The sequence below is a fragment of the Sebastes umbrosus genome, chromosome 8, assembly GCF_015220745.1.
Source record: "Sebastes umbrosus isolate fSebUmb1 chromosome 8, fSebUmb1.pri, whole genome shotgun sequence".
NCBI classification, from domain to species: domain Eukaryota; kingdom Metazoa; phylum Chordata; class Actinopteri; order Perciformes; family Sebastidae; genus Sebastes; species Sebastes umbrosus.
In genome coordinates, this window is record NC_051276.1 from 8,394,551 (window position 1) to 8,409,884 (window position 15,334).

Genomic DNA, 15,334 nt, shown 5'->3' on the forward strand with positions numbered 1-15,334 from the left:
ATACACTGCCGTAATGTTGTATTTGAGATTCTATATTTAAGTAGAAGCATGGGGGATGAAATACCTTGTAGCCAGCATTGTCCTGATTCAGGTTGTGGTCCTGCTGTGATCTTGTGGTCTGAGCCCCATGCCAGTTCTCCAGCAGTGGGAGGATGCTGAGGGCGTTGTCCTGAGTGATGGGCATCCTGGCATCCTGGGCCTGTTGGGGGTCCCTCACCAACAGACACTCTGATGCTTCCAACAGACACAGGAACCAGTGTGGGCCGACAGCCCCAAATCCATCTCTGAAAGAGGAGGGGGGGCTGCAGAGAAACTGGACAAACTCTACTCCGAGATTTCCAGATGAGCCACGGTGGAAAATATCAGATTACTGGCAGGATATGTCTGCTGTGGCGTCTGCAGCATCAGGCCATTTCCTAAAAGAGAACACAATCACATATCACATTGTTGTAGTCGATAAAAAGGTAAAGAAAAAAAAGAGAATAATGAAAATATGTTTTTGTTTGTTGACAGCAGCTACAGTACAAACCTTACACTGGGGAACTCTGCAAGGTTGTCCTTGACACTAACTGCTGCTGACCTGTGTTACAGACAGTCAACGCTTGGTTTCATGACCAAAATCTTTCCGAAAGCCAAAAACATGTTATTCCGATTATGGCATTTATTTCCAGAGAGACAGAATGAGGATTAATGAGTAGCTCTTCAAAAACACAGAACATTCTGTGCTTATGTGCACGTCAAACTTGTTGTTTTGAGTAATACTTCTGCAGTTTCTGATGCAAATCAAAGGCATGTTGGGGACGAACGCATTGAAAACGCAGAGTTCCATGAAAAATCATCGCTCAGTAAAAGTTGTTCCTCTCCCGGTGTCTCCATCCAAAACACCGGAGAACCGAACCAGGACAACGGCTGCGTGCCATTTTAATTTTTTTGAAAAATGACTGTCTGGAGCTCCACAGTTTTAATATCAACAGAGGGAGACGTGTGGCTGTGATGAGCAACATGTTGTTATAGAGATTGTTTGGTGTGTGTGTGTGTGTTCCCAGAAACAAAAGTAAAAAATCCTATTATATTTGTGGATCATTATGTTTATGTTGCAGTATGAAGATTAAAGAGACTACCTATCTTCTTGTTCTCAGCAACTATTTAAGTAAAACAGTCAAATCCAACTGAATCACACTTTAAGAATAATAATTAAAAAAAATACAACATGCAAAAGATTTGACCATATTTTAAATTATTTCATTTTATATATGGCCTTGTGATGACACAAGGAGGAAGCATTTTGTCTTTAGGCCTGTTGGAGATGAGCCAGGCCTGCGCAGAATCGATCACCGGCGATCGCCGCACACAATGCATGCCAGTTAGATTTGTGTCCGACTTGATCTGATCTTGCTCTGATGTCATGAACACGTGGGCAACGATAACCTCACGAGATCGAGCTGGCTGCAGTTGTGCCTGATTTAAGAGCTGATTGGCTCTTAGTTTTGAGAACGAACACTATCCAAAATCCAAAATCCAAAATTTCTGTGTATTTGTAATATTTAACACTAGATTGTAACCCATTAGTCTCACGTTGTGCAATGAAGGATCTGTTATCTTGTGTGGTTGATAATAATAATAATATTAATGAAGGTTATTTATCTAGTACTTATGAGCTTTACAAGGCAGACAAAAATAATAAAGGATAGAATCCAAGGCCAGATACACCCACATTTCCACATATATTTACAAACAAATCTGTCCGCAAACTACAAGTAGCCTACAGATCAGATCTAACAGGATGTAACTTTTCCTGTGACTTCCTGTAAATTCTATGAAGGATGTTGGAAACAGTTGGAAACTCTTGACAGCAGCTTTTTGTCTCCACCCCCTGCTGCTGCTGCCTGATCTTGTCTGTTTTCCAGGCGAGGCGCAGTTCTTCTCCAACGAGCCTTTTTACGTATCACAAATACCTTTGTTAGTCTGCGGACAACAGTCGTGATGTAGTACGACGAGCAAACGCAGAGCAGGTGACGTAGTATATCGAGCGACTGTGAATGAAAGTTACGTTGAATATTAACGGGTCGTGTCTAGAAGAAAGCCCCAAACTGCGAATTCTGATCCGAAATCTGCAAAAACTTGCAAAAACTCTTGCGAGACTCGCTGTCCAATGAACTATCCTAACCTTTACCATTCAAGGTCGATGCCTAACCTTAAGAATCTCACGAGAGTTTCCTCAGTTTGCGGGCCCCCTTCTAGCCACTACCATAATAACATGATGGAATAATAACTGGTACAACAAGCGAGAAAGTCCACTACTGGTGGTTCGTGGGTGGATGGGTGGGTCCAACAAACACCGGACTTACCCCCAGGAGACCGCCGTTTGTGTCCTATGTGCAATGAAGTCATTTTAAGCCAAACCATGATGTTTTTTAACCAAATCTAACAGTTTATTTATGCTAAATCTAACCATTTATAGTAATGTACAACATCCGGAAATACACCAAAACTAAAAAGTGACTGGTCTCACCCCACTTTCCCCTACTGAAATACATGAAAACATACGACTGCCTGGATGATAAAAATATATCCAGAAGCATATGCTTAACTTCTATAACTTATAAAGTTATGGTTTGTGAATGGCTGACAGTGATGTTAAGTTTATATAAAATATGGTCTGGGACACACCGAGCCAGCGGAGTCCTTCAGGGGCCCCATTCGCACAGTGAAGGGCTCCTATGTGAAGTGAGGAATCTGGGTTGACCCTTCATCTACACGCTTAACTACAGACAGAGAGCTGAGTGCAGCCACATCTGTGGCAGATATAGACAAAAACGCAGGCTACCATGAGACCACATTTTAATGACTATGCAGAGCTTGGGCTTCAAATAAACTGTTGGGCTTTGTGGTACCATCTGCCTCTACTATTCCTGTACACTCCAACTGAAGGCAAACAGGGCCTGCCCCAGTTCTGGCCTGAGCTGAACCACGGACTGGAATAGGAGGTGTAGGTTTACATGGAAGTAGTGGAGGTGAGGGCATAGTAGAACCTCAGGGGGGTGAAGCTTTCAAAATGTGATATCAGGAGGCAAAGAAGACATCTACAGTTGCATATTAGATGACTAATGGGAGGAAGCTCCGCGAAATGAACGGGAGCTTTTCTGGGTTCAGCTAAACATGCAGAGTTCTTAAAGAGAAGCTCCTCCTGTTTGGAGGGAGTTCAGCCAACGGCTGTATGTTACGCACAGTCTGTTATTGTTTTTTTTGCTGTCTGTGGTTTTTGTATCTCTGCCAGGAGATTATGTATTCAGTCGTGTGTCTGTCTGTCTGTCCACGGCTCACGGTTCACATACTGCTGGACCCACCAGCATAATATTTTTTGTGCTAATTTTTTGATTGTATGCTCAAGGATCTCTCATGGTTGCGGTGGTTCACACTTTTTGAAAACATATTTTTTTGACAACATATTATATTGACTGTTTTATTCCTTCTGTCATTGACTGCTGACTCCTCACTACTGTTCCGGTAGGGGCCACAAGTCATCAACAAATGCTTCAGTTTGGACTCTTGTTTCCATATGGATTATCAATTGTTCCTCGTGCTGTATGTATGCAGCCTATGTATGTATGTATAACTATCGCTTAGCAAATGACAAACTGAACCGAGTGCTATAACAACGGAGTGCGTCTTCTCATCTTGGTGGAAGTAAATGGTAAATGGACTTGCATTTATACAGCGCCTTTCTAGTCTTCCGACCACTCAAAGCGCTTTAAGCTACATGTCAGCATTCACCCATTCACACACACACATTCATACACTGATGGCAGAGGCTGCCATGAAAGGTGCCAACCTGCCCATCAGGATCTAATCGAAATACTCATTCACACACCGATGGCACATCCTTCTGGAGCAATTTTTGGGGTTCGGTAACTTGCTCAAGGACACTACAACAGGTGGACTGGAGGAACCGGGGATCCAACCGCTGACCTTCCGATTGGTGGGCGACCCGCTCTATCTCTGAGCCACAGCCGAGGCTGGACCGAGGGCTGGGAGGCGGGGTTAAAGGAAACGCTATGGGCCCAATAGATGTGGAAGATGGCCGGAAGGTCCAGGTAATTTTATACTTGGAAGTCGAGCTTTCATGCCACTGAACAACTTTCATAGGAATGAATGGGTCTCCGACACTGTATCCAGTTCTCTTTATACATTCTTTGGATGATTTTCGCCATTTTATTTTGCTAATTTAATGGTCTGCCTCTGAAGAACGAGAGCCGCTGGTTTTATGTTATTCTCATTTCTTATCTTTGTTTCGCTGGTGATTTTTCTTTGGTGCCAAAAGTTTGTCTACGCACTAAATACCCTGCATTCACCAGCTTGAACTTGCAAGAAGCTCACAGCAACACTGAAAAGTGATGAACATGGCTGCGACATGCTTATTGTCTTATGAATCTATTAAAGTCAGCTATGTCAGTGGTGTTGGAAAATCACATAAAATGTAAGTTATTATTTTGACATTGTGATCCCATGATTCAGATATTATTGAAGATTGCAGATCTGCTGTCAACCTCGCGTTAGCCTTGAGCTTATCATTAGACTGTGATAAGGCCTTATATGATTTTCTGAAACAAAGCTGACTACGTAACCAATCAGGCGATTCCCTAGAGGCACTTGTTCTTTCAGATGACTGCTGTTTCAAGGAGTGTTTCAGGTTTAACAGCTCAGTTCAACTGTGTGCTGGCAGGCTGTTATGGGCCGCCATCATAATAAATCTATAGCTGTTTGGGGCCCTTTTAGTTGGAGGCAGTTGCCTACTTTGCCCAACGGTAAAGTCCGCCCCTGGCCACAGGCCAAGCATTCAGCCTGTTCTGAACAGGCATGTTTTGAACAGGCACAGCACTAATATAATTCAACTGATGACACTGCCCTGCCTCTGCTCACACTATACCTATTATTCCACCAAAATCTTTTTTTAAAGAAGTGAACTCACTTCTTTCTGGTCTAATAAAGCTCACAGATTAAGGGGAGATTATATCCTTATCCTCGAGGGGAGGGGCGGCTTAAACCTTCCCAATTTGGAGTTTTATCACAACACAACTCAAATGTTATATATTGACCATATAATCAACAATACAAATGAGGAATAGATATAGATAGGATAAGGATAGCTAATGGAAATCATCAGTTACAACCTTATAGCTTACTTCTAGCTCTTTTCTCCAAGCAAAAAATTAAAATTGCAAATTTTTGAATTAATAGTACATTAAACGCTTGGAAAAAATACTTAAACGTATACAACTTTGCAATAACCCATCAATAACTCTCCAAAACGCCGAACCACACGTGTATAAATTGTGGAATTCATTGGATATTACAAACCACAATTCAGTATTTTCATTTCAGGAAATAAATAATACATATAAACTAAAAGAAATAGATTTTTTTAAAGTAAAAACTGGAGTTTCTACTGAGAAAAAAAAGGATAAAAAGAAATGATTGACAAGATTATACTACAGTAGAGACAAAATGGGGGGTGAGGGTGATAAGCATGTATATGTCTGTGTGGGTGAGGCTGCAATATTACCTGTGATGACAACCGTAAAAATCATGAAATGTGATTTCTTGAAGAAAGGAGTATTATGTAATATGTTGGACCCTTAATCAATACAAAAATATAAAAAAATAAAAATAAAAAAAACCTGATGACACTGCCATACTTGGACTACTCAATGGCAATAACTCTGTTACAGCCTATCAAAACTCTATTTGTCACTTCACACAACGATGCACTGATCACTACCTGCAGCTGAACGTGGACGTAACAAAAGAACTGGTCATTAGCACATCAAACACACCCATCATTGGACGGTAGCCCAACTCAGTTTTGATCAACTCATCACTTCTATACATAAACAACCCCTCTGATGCCCCCCACCCGTTGTTGCTTTAAAAAGCATAATCCAACCCGTGGTGCTGTACCATTCCCCCTGCTACTTCACCATGTTAATAGGGGTGTAACGATACAATTTTACAACAATACAATACGATACGATTTCCATGGTTCCGATATGATGCAAGGAAGATATTTGACTCATCTAGAGTGATACGATACGATACGATTCAATGATTTGAAATCGATACAGTAACTTTTTTTGCCAATAATTCAATCAGTGTGACTGTGAAATAAATAGCTGTATATAGTAGTAAGTAGAAATAGTTTTTCTTGTAAGGGAATCGAGGATAAATTAATTACAGATATAATCAAGTAAACAACGATTAATGGCAAATACATACACATACATGTGCAACTGCAGGCCCTGCGGCTTCAGTTCTCAAGATACAAGGCAGTGCAATATTTAACAAAAAATATAATAAACCAACTTCTATTCACGTTAAATGAACAGTGGTTTAACCTGCTGTTCTGTCCTCAACGGTAGAGCAATAATACAGTGATCAACCGCTTATAGTGGTCAAACGGCTTGGGACACTAATCATTCCTACACAAACGCTGTTTAAATAATCTGCTTATAGTAATCAAGTAGTCCACTTACAGTGTTCATTTGGGTTTTTTTCATACATGAAAACATACGGAAAAACATTTTAAAACTATGTTAGACTGATGTTAGTTGAATTTCTGTTTAGTTTTTTTACTTTACTCCTGAGATAATTTGCCTCGCAGACCGTCTGCTTTCCGGCTGGATACGTGAGGCTGATGCTGCGTGGACATAGATATCATGACGGGGAAAGCTCTAAATGAAAAAAAAACAACAGCGCCTGTGGCCGCTACCGGGTGAGAGAGCGAGGAGTCTAGTGTGCCATTCGTCTGCATGCATGCCAAGGATGCATGCTCACGCTGCAGAGGGCAGAGCTGGCAAGCTGGCGCATGTCTGGAGAGTGAACCGGAGTAACGTTTAACATTTCTTTACTGATAAAAGTGCTTAAAAACACTTTCATATAACCTTTGTCGTCCTGAAAGACAAGGTACAAATCCTTAGTATCGACTTTTGCGTTTTAAATCGATTTTATATCGATATACATCTCCCGTGAAGGACAACTTGCCGAGTACCTATCGATGTAGTTGGATCGTAGGAATATGAAACAATACATCGATGTAGTAGATGAATAGTCACAACCCTACATGTTGACCATCTCCAACAAAAACAAACTTACCCGCATCACCCACACTGCTTCCAAAATCATCTGCCTACCCACACCCAATCTCTCAGACATCAACCACAGAGCCATCACACGCCTAACACTCACAATAGCAAATAACACTGATCACCCTTTCAATCAACACTTCACATTACTACCATCTGGCCGGAAGTACAGGACTCTAGATGGGGTTCAGCAGGAGTTCGGTGTCAACCTGCCTCGCTGACACTGTTGTGAGCTATAGGATGTATGAAGATTTTATGTATTGTTTATATCTGCAGGTTTCTGGGTTGTACTGGCAGCGAAAACAAATCTCCCTCTGGGACAATAAATATAAATCTCACCCTTTCTGAATTATTGAAATCACAATAGGCGGTCCATATAAACATTTGGCGCTCATTCTGTCTGCATACAACAACTCTGAGCCGTCTTCTCGCTGCTATACACTGCTTCCTGCTTCAGGCCCCGACACACCACGCCAACGGTCGGCCGTCGGACACTTTGGCGCTCATCAAATCCACAGAGCCTGCTAATGTACAGAATCCAGAATGGGCGGATCAGATAAGCTATCAGATAGCAAAACAGCTAAGTGTAAATGCAATCAGGACACATTAGGGACAGACTGAAATTTGAGTGCACTGCACGAGACGCACTCTACTGGAGAATTGTAAATGCAAGAGGCTTACGTGAGCTTTGCTCCTCCCGTGTGTGACTAGACCAGTAAGTGGTCTGTGGTCCGTGTCCTGTGATAATGGCAGCTAAATTACACTGAAAGTAACCATAATTCTCCCTACAACGGGAAGATTTCGACACATACAGTCATACAGAAGACGTAATTAAATGGCGGAGCAGTCATCTGTATGAGTAAGGGAGCAGCGTGAGAGCCTGACAAAACTTAACTGGCTTCACGTGAGTCATCCAGTGTTTCTGTGTTAGCTGATGGATGGCTGATAGCTATCTAGCTAAACTGTTATTGTTGTAACTAAACTGCGAAATTGCACAAGGGTTAGGAGAACAAAGATGGAGGCAATCTGATTTGTGATCTGGCCAACAGAGACACATATGTACAGTATGGCTAAGTGTGAATGAATGTGTCTTAATTGGCATCTGGACTTCTGTCAAGATATGACACACTTGAAACCACAGTGTGTGAATGAGGCCTTTTCATAGAGGCTTTAAATTGTAATCTTCAGACAGACAGACTGACAGACAGAGGAGACAGAGGAGACAGAAGCAGAATCAGTTCAACTGTTGACACACATCACTTAAATAACAACAGTATTAACATGACATTTCCAGTAATGACCTAAATCCCTCTAAATGGAGCCCTTCCCCCCTCTGGATATAATCTCTGTCCCACTGCTCGACACTTACCTACAGTCTATATTGATACAGATTTACAGCAGGACTTGTTCACTGCCTCGTCTCATCCCTGACAGTGTTATCCATCCATCCATCCATCCATTATCTGTGGGGGTTGGAGCCTAAACCCAGCTGACACTGGGTTAGAGGCAGGCAAACACAGGGCTGACCCATAGCGCTACTAGACAGACAACCATTCACGGTCACGTTCACACCCACGGGCAATTTATAGTCAACAATTGAGCTAACCTGCATGTCTTTGGACTGTGGGAGGAAGGAAACTAACACGCTAACACGGGGAGAGAACATGCAAACTCCACACAGAAGGGCCCCAAGCTGGCCAGCAGGTTCAAGATCAGATCACTGTTCCTGTGCAGCGACAGAGCTAACAGCACTATTTATCGATTTCAAATACATTTGTTGTTGGAAACAATGGTAAAATGCTTTGAACCGTGGTTAATAGTCCATCTGTTATTTGTGTGAAACAGTATAAACCCTGGAGGAAAGGAACAATAAAGCAAAGCACACATTTTGATTGGTAGTGATCCTTCCCTACGCTATTATTATTATTATTACTGTATGGAAAGCTGATCAGAAGACACAGTTTATGTATTTAACCTCTTCTACTCCTTGTGGATGCCGGCGTCCTCGGCCAACTTTACGGTCTTTCAGAGGTTGTCCTATGCTAGGGTGAAGATATCATATGAAACTAGAAAACCTAAGGAATCCATTGGTACCAATGTCATGCTAACCTATCAGAACTTAGTTAGTTAACTTGTGCTTATGTCATATAGGCTCCGCCGTAGCCTCCTCCGTCCCTATTATTGCGTCTACAAACCGGTGGATAAATTGTTTTGAGCGTCACAACCCCTGCGAAATGATCAGAATTTGATCGATTCGGTCCAATAACATTTGGAAAGTCTAGAAGAGCCGCACGATTGAATTATTCCATCCCCGTTCAAGTTAACATAGGGCTGAACCAGAAGTCTCTCTTAACAATCTGCAAAAGTAGCAGCAGACACGCCCCCAGCATTTCAGAGCTTATTTTTTCATGATTTAGATACCTAATTTTATATACTTGGCAATTTCTTTTAATCATTCAAATTTGTCTGGGTGGTTAATAACAGTTTTTTTCTGTGGTGTGACAAACTCATCTATATATCTACACAGATTTATTTTTGCTTTACCTGGACTTTAAGTCCAGTTTCAAATCAGACACAGAGATACTGTAAAGCAGTTTATACTTCAGGTTTTACAACTTTTGGAAAGTAATCACAGTAGCTATACAGTGTCATATGCAAAAGTAGGTTTCTGCTTCCCTCCTATCTCTAATATTGTCCTTCAGACTTATGGAGTACCTTCCAGAACTCCCTAAATTTGATGCTACACCATACCGCACCTCTTTATATTCACTAATACACAGACAACCATCCTCGGACTTAAAAGCCTCAACGTGTTTCTCAAGATGTGCACACTCAGATGGTGGTTTGTTTTGTTGGGTGAACAAATTTCTCTACTTTACAGTTTAACAAAACGGATTAGTCCCCTACTTATTGTTCTGTGTTTCAGGCTGACCTACATGTCTCATCCTACCCCTCCCCCTCTACGCTGGTCTTACCCAAGGCGCCATATGGCCAAGGATTACAAAAAGTCCCATTTCCGTACATCCGAAATGTCACATTGTTACAGAATAAAGGGTGAAACACCATTAATGGGATCCATTATGGACCCTTCAATCAGCTGGTGACTGACTATCAAAACTGAACTATTTTAAACCCACCATAACAGGATAGTTTCACTTTTAAAACAAAAACATCATCATTCCCAGCAAAGATGTTTTACCTGTTATTATTGCTATGAATGACCGGAGCCGTTTTGTGATATTTTTCCTAACTTCCTTTTTACCTGATTTTAGTTTTAGCGTTCAAGTAAAAACAGAAAGATTTACTTATTAAGTAAATGTGAGCAGTAGGTGAGCACTTCTGTCATATTCAGTAGTCAGTCTGTCCACCCCTCCAAGAACGGCCACCTTATCATGGTGGAGGGGTTTGTGCGTGGGAGCTGTGTTGTCGGGGGGAATAGCTCGTGGTAGGGTCTCCTAAGGCAAATGTCGCGGTCACTGAAACAAAAATTTGGGTGTGGGAGGTGTTCTTGGAGCCTATGAAGGACTTTCCGTTGACCTCAAGGAAGTTCTGGTAAACTGTCAGATGATTCAGGAGGAGAAAGCAGGGTTTGGCTCAGGCTGTGTTCAGGAGGAGAGGAGAACTGCTGAGCCTGAGGGGTCATGGTAGTTTGCCCATTCAGTCTATGTGTTGTGGACTTGGAGAAGGCTAAAGATCGTGTCTCCCAGGTCCTCCCAGTGTCTTGTGTGGGGGCAATGCTGGAGTATGGGGTACCAGGCCATCCGGTCCTTATATAACCGGAGTGAGAACTGTGTCCATGATTAGCCATGTCTAGGCATGAAGTCAAACATGTTTTCAGTGGGTATTGGACAGGATCTCAAGGCGCAGCTGGGGAGAGGAGAGTGTCCGGTTTGGGGACCTCAGAATTGCTTCTCTTTGCAGATGATGTGGTTCTGTTGGCTTCATCAGACCGCTAGGGATGGGCGATAAATCAAATTTTGGCTTCCAACAATTTACGAAAACAACAATTATGAATGAGGGAGTTCTTGAGTGAATTGCTGCCCCAAGTGAAGGAGTCTAAATATCTCGGGGTCCTGTTCACGAGTGAGGGTAAAATGGAGCGTGAGATCGACGGGTGGATTGGGACAGCGTCTGCGGTACTGACAGAGGGAGCTGAATCGGAAGACACCTGTAGTCATGAGCTTTGGGTTGTGACCGAAAAGAATGAGATTGCGGATTCAAGCAGCCGAAATGCATTTCCTCTATAGGACGGCTGGGCTCAGCCATAGAGATAGGGTAAGGAGCTCGGAGTAGAGCCGCTGCACCTTTGTGTCAAAAGGAGCCACTTGAGGTGGTTCAGGCATTTGATCAGGATGCCTCCTGGGCGCCTTCCTTTGTAGTTTTTTGGAGACCCCTGGGTAGACCGAGAACACGCCGGAGAGATCCACCTTGAGATCCCCCAGAAGGAGCTGGAAAAGTTGCTGGCGAGAGGGATGTCTTGACGACCTTGCTTAGCCTGCTGCCGCTGTGACCCAGCTATGGATAAGTAGCTGAAAACAGATGGATGGACAGCCTGTCCAGCTGATAACCAGGAATTTGAATGTGGATAAAGGTAGCGCTTCCTTAGAGGCTATAACACTTCATAAACAAATTGTTGTATTGCATTAGGTTCAAAATGGCTTATTAGCGGTCCAAACACCAGTCTATCAATTCTAGTGGTATGTGCCCCAGTTTTACCAACCATAATTTGGTGCAAAACCAATAATAGTTGATATTGTAACAACATTTTAAGTATACCGTTTGCTATTTTTTTATAATTTGTGGGGAAAAAATAGCAAATTGGTATTAAAATACTCTGCCTTTAAGCAGTGTTGGAAACCTTATACTAACACAAATAATTGCCACACTATTCTGTCCAAAATCTCAAGTAATTAGGCTTTAACTGTTTTATTTTGCAATAAAATGTGGTATTCCCAAAACTTGCCATTCTGGGAAAAAGAACTTGACTGCTTGAAACAATATTCTTTAGTCTTAACACAGAACAGTTTATTTATTTCTACGTAAATGTGAGCAGTTGGTGAGCTGTCAATACATGTCATTAGTCCTGCCCTCCACAGTTCACACTCTCCATCTGCCTCAACAAAACACATTTTTCTCTACCTCCCCTGAAATAGAGACCACCATCCCTATTGTCAGAATAAATCTAAATGATTAAATGTAACAATAACCGTCAGGGGAAAGACGAGGCCCCTCAGCATCTGTCTGAATCAGCTCAGCAGGTGACAATCACATCTTACGTACACTTTATGGGATTAAAGTAACAGCTCAAATCAATTAAAATCAGGTGAGTTGAGAAACACTCACCACACAAGCAGAGAAGCGCAACTAGCGCTGCAGGTCAAACAGGCTGAAGTAAGTCTAACACATTATTTTACCCAAGAGCGTCTGCATCAGGATGATGTTAGTTTAAAGTTATTACGCAGCATTTCCTTTCTTCTCTTTAACAAGTTGTTGACGTTGTTATAAACCATGTCCAATAGGACGTGGTTTGTTTGGGAGTGAAACTGATTCAGGGCTCTGAGGCTGGACAAGGGAACTGGAACATGCCAGGGATTAGAGATATTTATTGTTTCAGGCCGTGGTGAGCTGCTGTCAGCAGTTTATGTGAGCGGTGTGCAGAGGCAGAGCAGAGCAGGCTGATTCGGTCTTGAACTGGAGTGGACAATTTTCACCTCGCTGTATTGGTGTGAATATTACAACATCAGTCTTTCTGTATAGTGTGCATCTTGTACACACCAACTCTGTGTGTGTGTGTGTGTGTGTGTGTGTGTGTGTGTGTGTCTGGCTGATAGTATAATTTAAAAACTATAGCATCTACAGGTGTGTCCCTTATTTTGCTCCAGGCCATCTTGTTTTGCTTCTGACTGTTCATCAGGTGGAGTCATACAGCTGCGGAGTTGAAACAAGTTGAATCAAGTTCAAACTGAAACAATTTCACCTTGAGCTGCTGCGTCTTCAACTGAATTTATGTTACTAGAGGCGAATCTATATCTGAATCTGTATTTACATTCAGGAGTGCTACTGAATCTGGGGACCAACACGTAGAAACGTGGGTCGGTGGGAGTGCAAAGATTACAGAATCTGTAACCTATATTGAGGCCATAGACAGAAATGCGGGTCCCTGATGAATACCTGTTCTAAAAGAATCCTCTCTACTGTTAACAGAATGCTCCAAACTAACTGATATGATTGCTTATGAATGTATGAAAAAAAAAATCATTTAAGGAATATGTTTATCCGCTTATAAGAGAGGTGGGTCATGTACTACCTTTAAAGCACTGTGTGTACTTGTAAAAACTTGCTTTCTGGCAACCAGTGTTCCTCCAGTCTCAGCTCTGCTGGCCCCATCTGAACAAATGCCTCCTTAAGTACTAGACACGCCTTTCATTTAAAGGATAAGTTCACATACCCACATGCCCTTGTGTATATTGATACAGGTTTTGTTTGCTGTAATCATTCCTCCTGTTCATACTGGTGTCTAATGCAATTTCAGTGTTAGTAATTGGATACGCACCCCCATCACTTTCATTGGAAGCATGTTAGGAAGGGATATCCTATAATGACAATGTTTATATGGACACCTGACTAACTTGGTTTTGGACAGACATGAAAAAATAAATCAATCATTTACTTTTACATTTACTGAACCCAGGCCAAGTCATTCAGCTCCAGCCTTGTCCTGACAACTAAAACTTTTCACCAGAACCCGTCCAACTTGTGGCCAATGTTTTAATATCACAACTCTCCTCCCTCACTTTCCATTTCTGTCTGTCTGTCTCTCTCACACACACACACACACACACACACACACCAAGCGTAACCCAGCCAAAGCCTGAAAACACATTCAGTAATGTGGAACACCAATGCCAAAACTCGATGAAGAGAAAACAAACTATTTTCCTTCTTAATACTTCTCATTATTGTGTGTTTCTCAGGATCATTGTGGAGCTGTCTCAGCCTGCAATGTACACAAAGCTTTAAAGTGGAACTGAAGCAATTAACCAAGTTAAGCTGTTTACTAAATGGACTTCCACTCTAATGAACAACTATATAACAAACGTGACAAAAGTAAGTATTTCAAAGAAAAAAAACGTTACGTCACGACGTTGGTTGGCTCGGCTGAGTTACACAGATACAACAGTAGAGACGATGAAAGACGGAGGCTGAGGAGCCACAGGACAGAAGAAGATAAAAGGGGGGACAATATTGTAATGTTCCTGGATGTTAAGATGAGTTTTACAATGTTAAAACTAAGGACAAAACAGTCCATTTCATAAACTGCCGCTGAAATGGAGAACAGTACTGCAGTGCTCCCCCACATCCATTGCTTTGGTTTTGAAATCCTCCCTATTTTTAAGGTCTCAAGGTTGGCAAGTATGCTATAATGTGGGCTTAAGAATCAGATAGTGCTTTCTGCATTTATTTTCTTAGCGACCCTGTCTTTGAACAATCTGAATGAGACAGCAGAGGAGGAGAGACAGGTGATCAGAGAGGGGAGAGGACGGGAAATGGGGAGACAGAGTCGGTTGCAGTTGGAGCCAGTGTATCGGAGAGCTCTTCCTCTTTAGTGCCACTAGCCAGCACTGCAGTAGCCTACTGCTCTCCGTTTCACTAGTAGTTGGATTGTTTCGTCCTTTGCTTTAATATTGTAAAACACATCTTTATATCCAGGAACAATATATGATACTGTCCCCCCTTTTGTCTTCTTCTGACCTATGTCTCCTCAGTCTCCGTCTTTCACTCTTTCACTTTAGCAGCTAAAGAGACAGATATTTTTCTCAGGAGTTGGTGGAGACCAACCCAGAGCAAAATGGTCTTCCCCAAGCTGATGTGACAGCAGAATTGTACTTGACAAAAATAGTTCTCAAGAGGCTCTTTAAAGGAGTATACAGGACGAAAACAATGTTGTTTTTAGTTATCGATCCATTGATCTTAATCTGCCTATAGTGAAACCGGCAAGCTCAAAGGGACACTGGTAGGCCTTGATCAATCATTATAGACACCATTAATAAGTTTACAACATAAAAAAACAGCGAGAGATTTGTGCGATTTAAACAGCTGTCAGTGGAAATTCTGTCTGGTTCTGGTTCTGTCTGGTTCCTGAAGGTGGTAGGCTGGGAATGATCAGAGCAGCCTGGATGGCAGCCTCTAGATGT

The 15,334-nt window shown here is 42.1% G+C and overlaps 1 protein-coding gene across 1 annotated transcript in view; it reads right to left on the reverse strand.

Annotated features, from left to right (window-relative positions):
* The window catches only part of pdzd2 (PDZ domain containing 2), a 47,058-nt gene that overhangs the window by 30,494 nt on the left and 1,230 nt on the right, over positions 1–15,334 (reverse strand). Inside the window, 1 exon segment of the mRNA XM_037778663.1 lies at positions 65–416. Within this exon segment, the coding sequence (XP_037634591.1) occupies positions 65–184 (120 nt within the window). The 5' untranslated portion in view covers positions 185–416.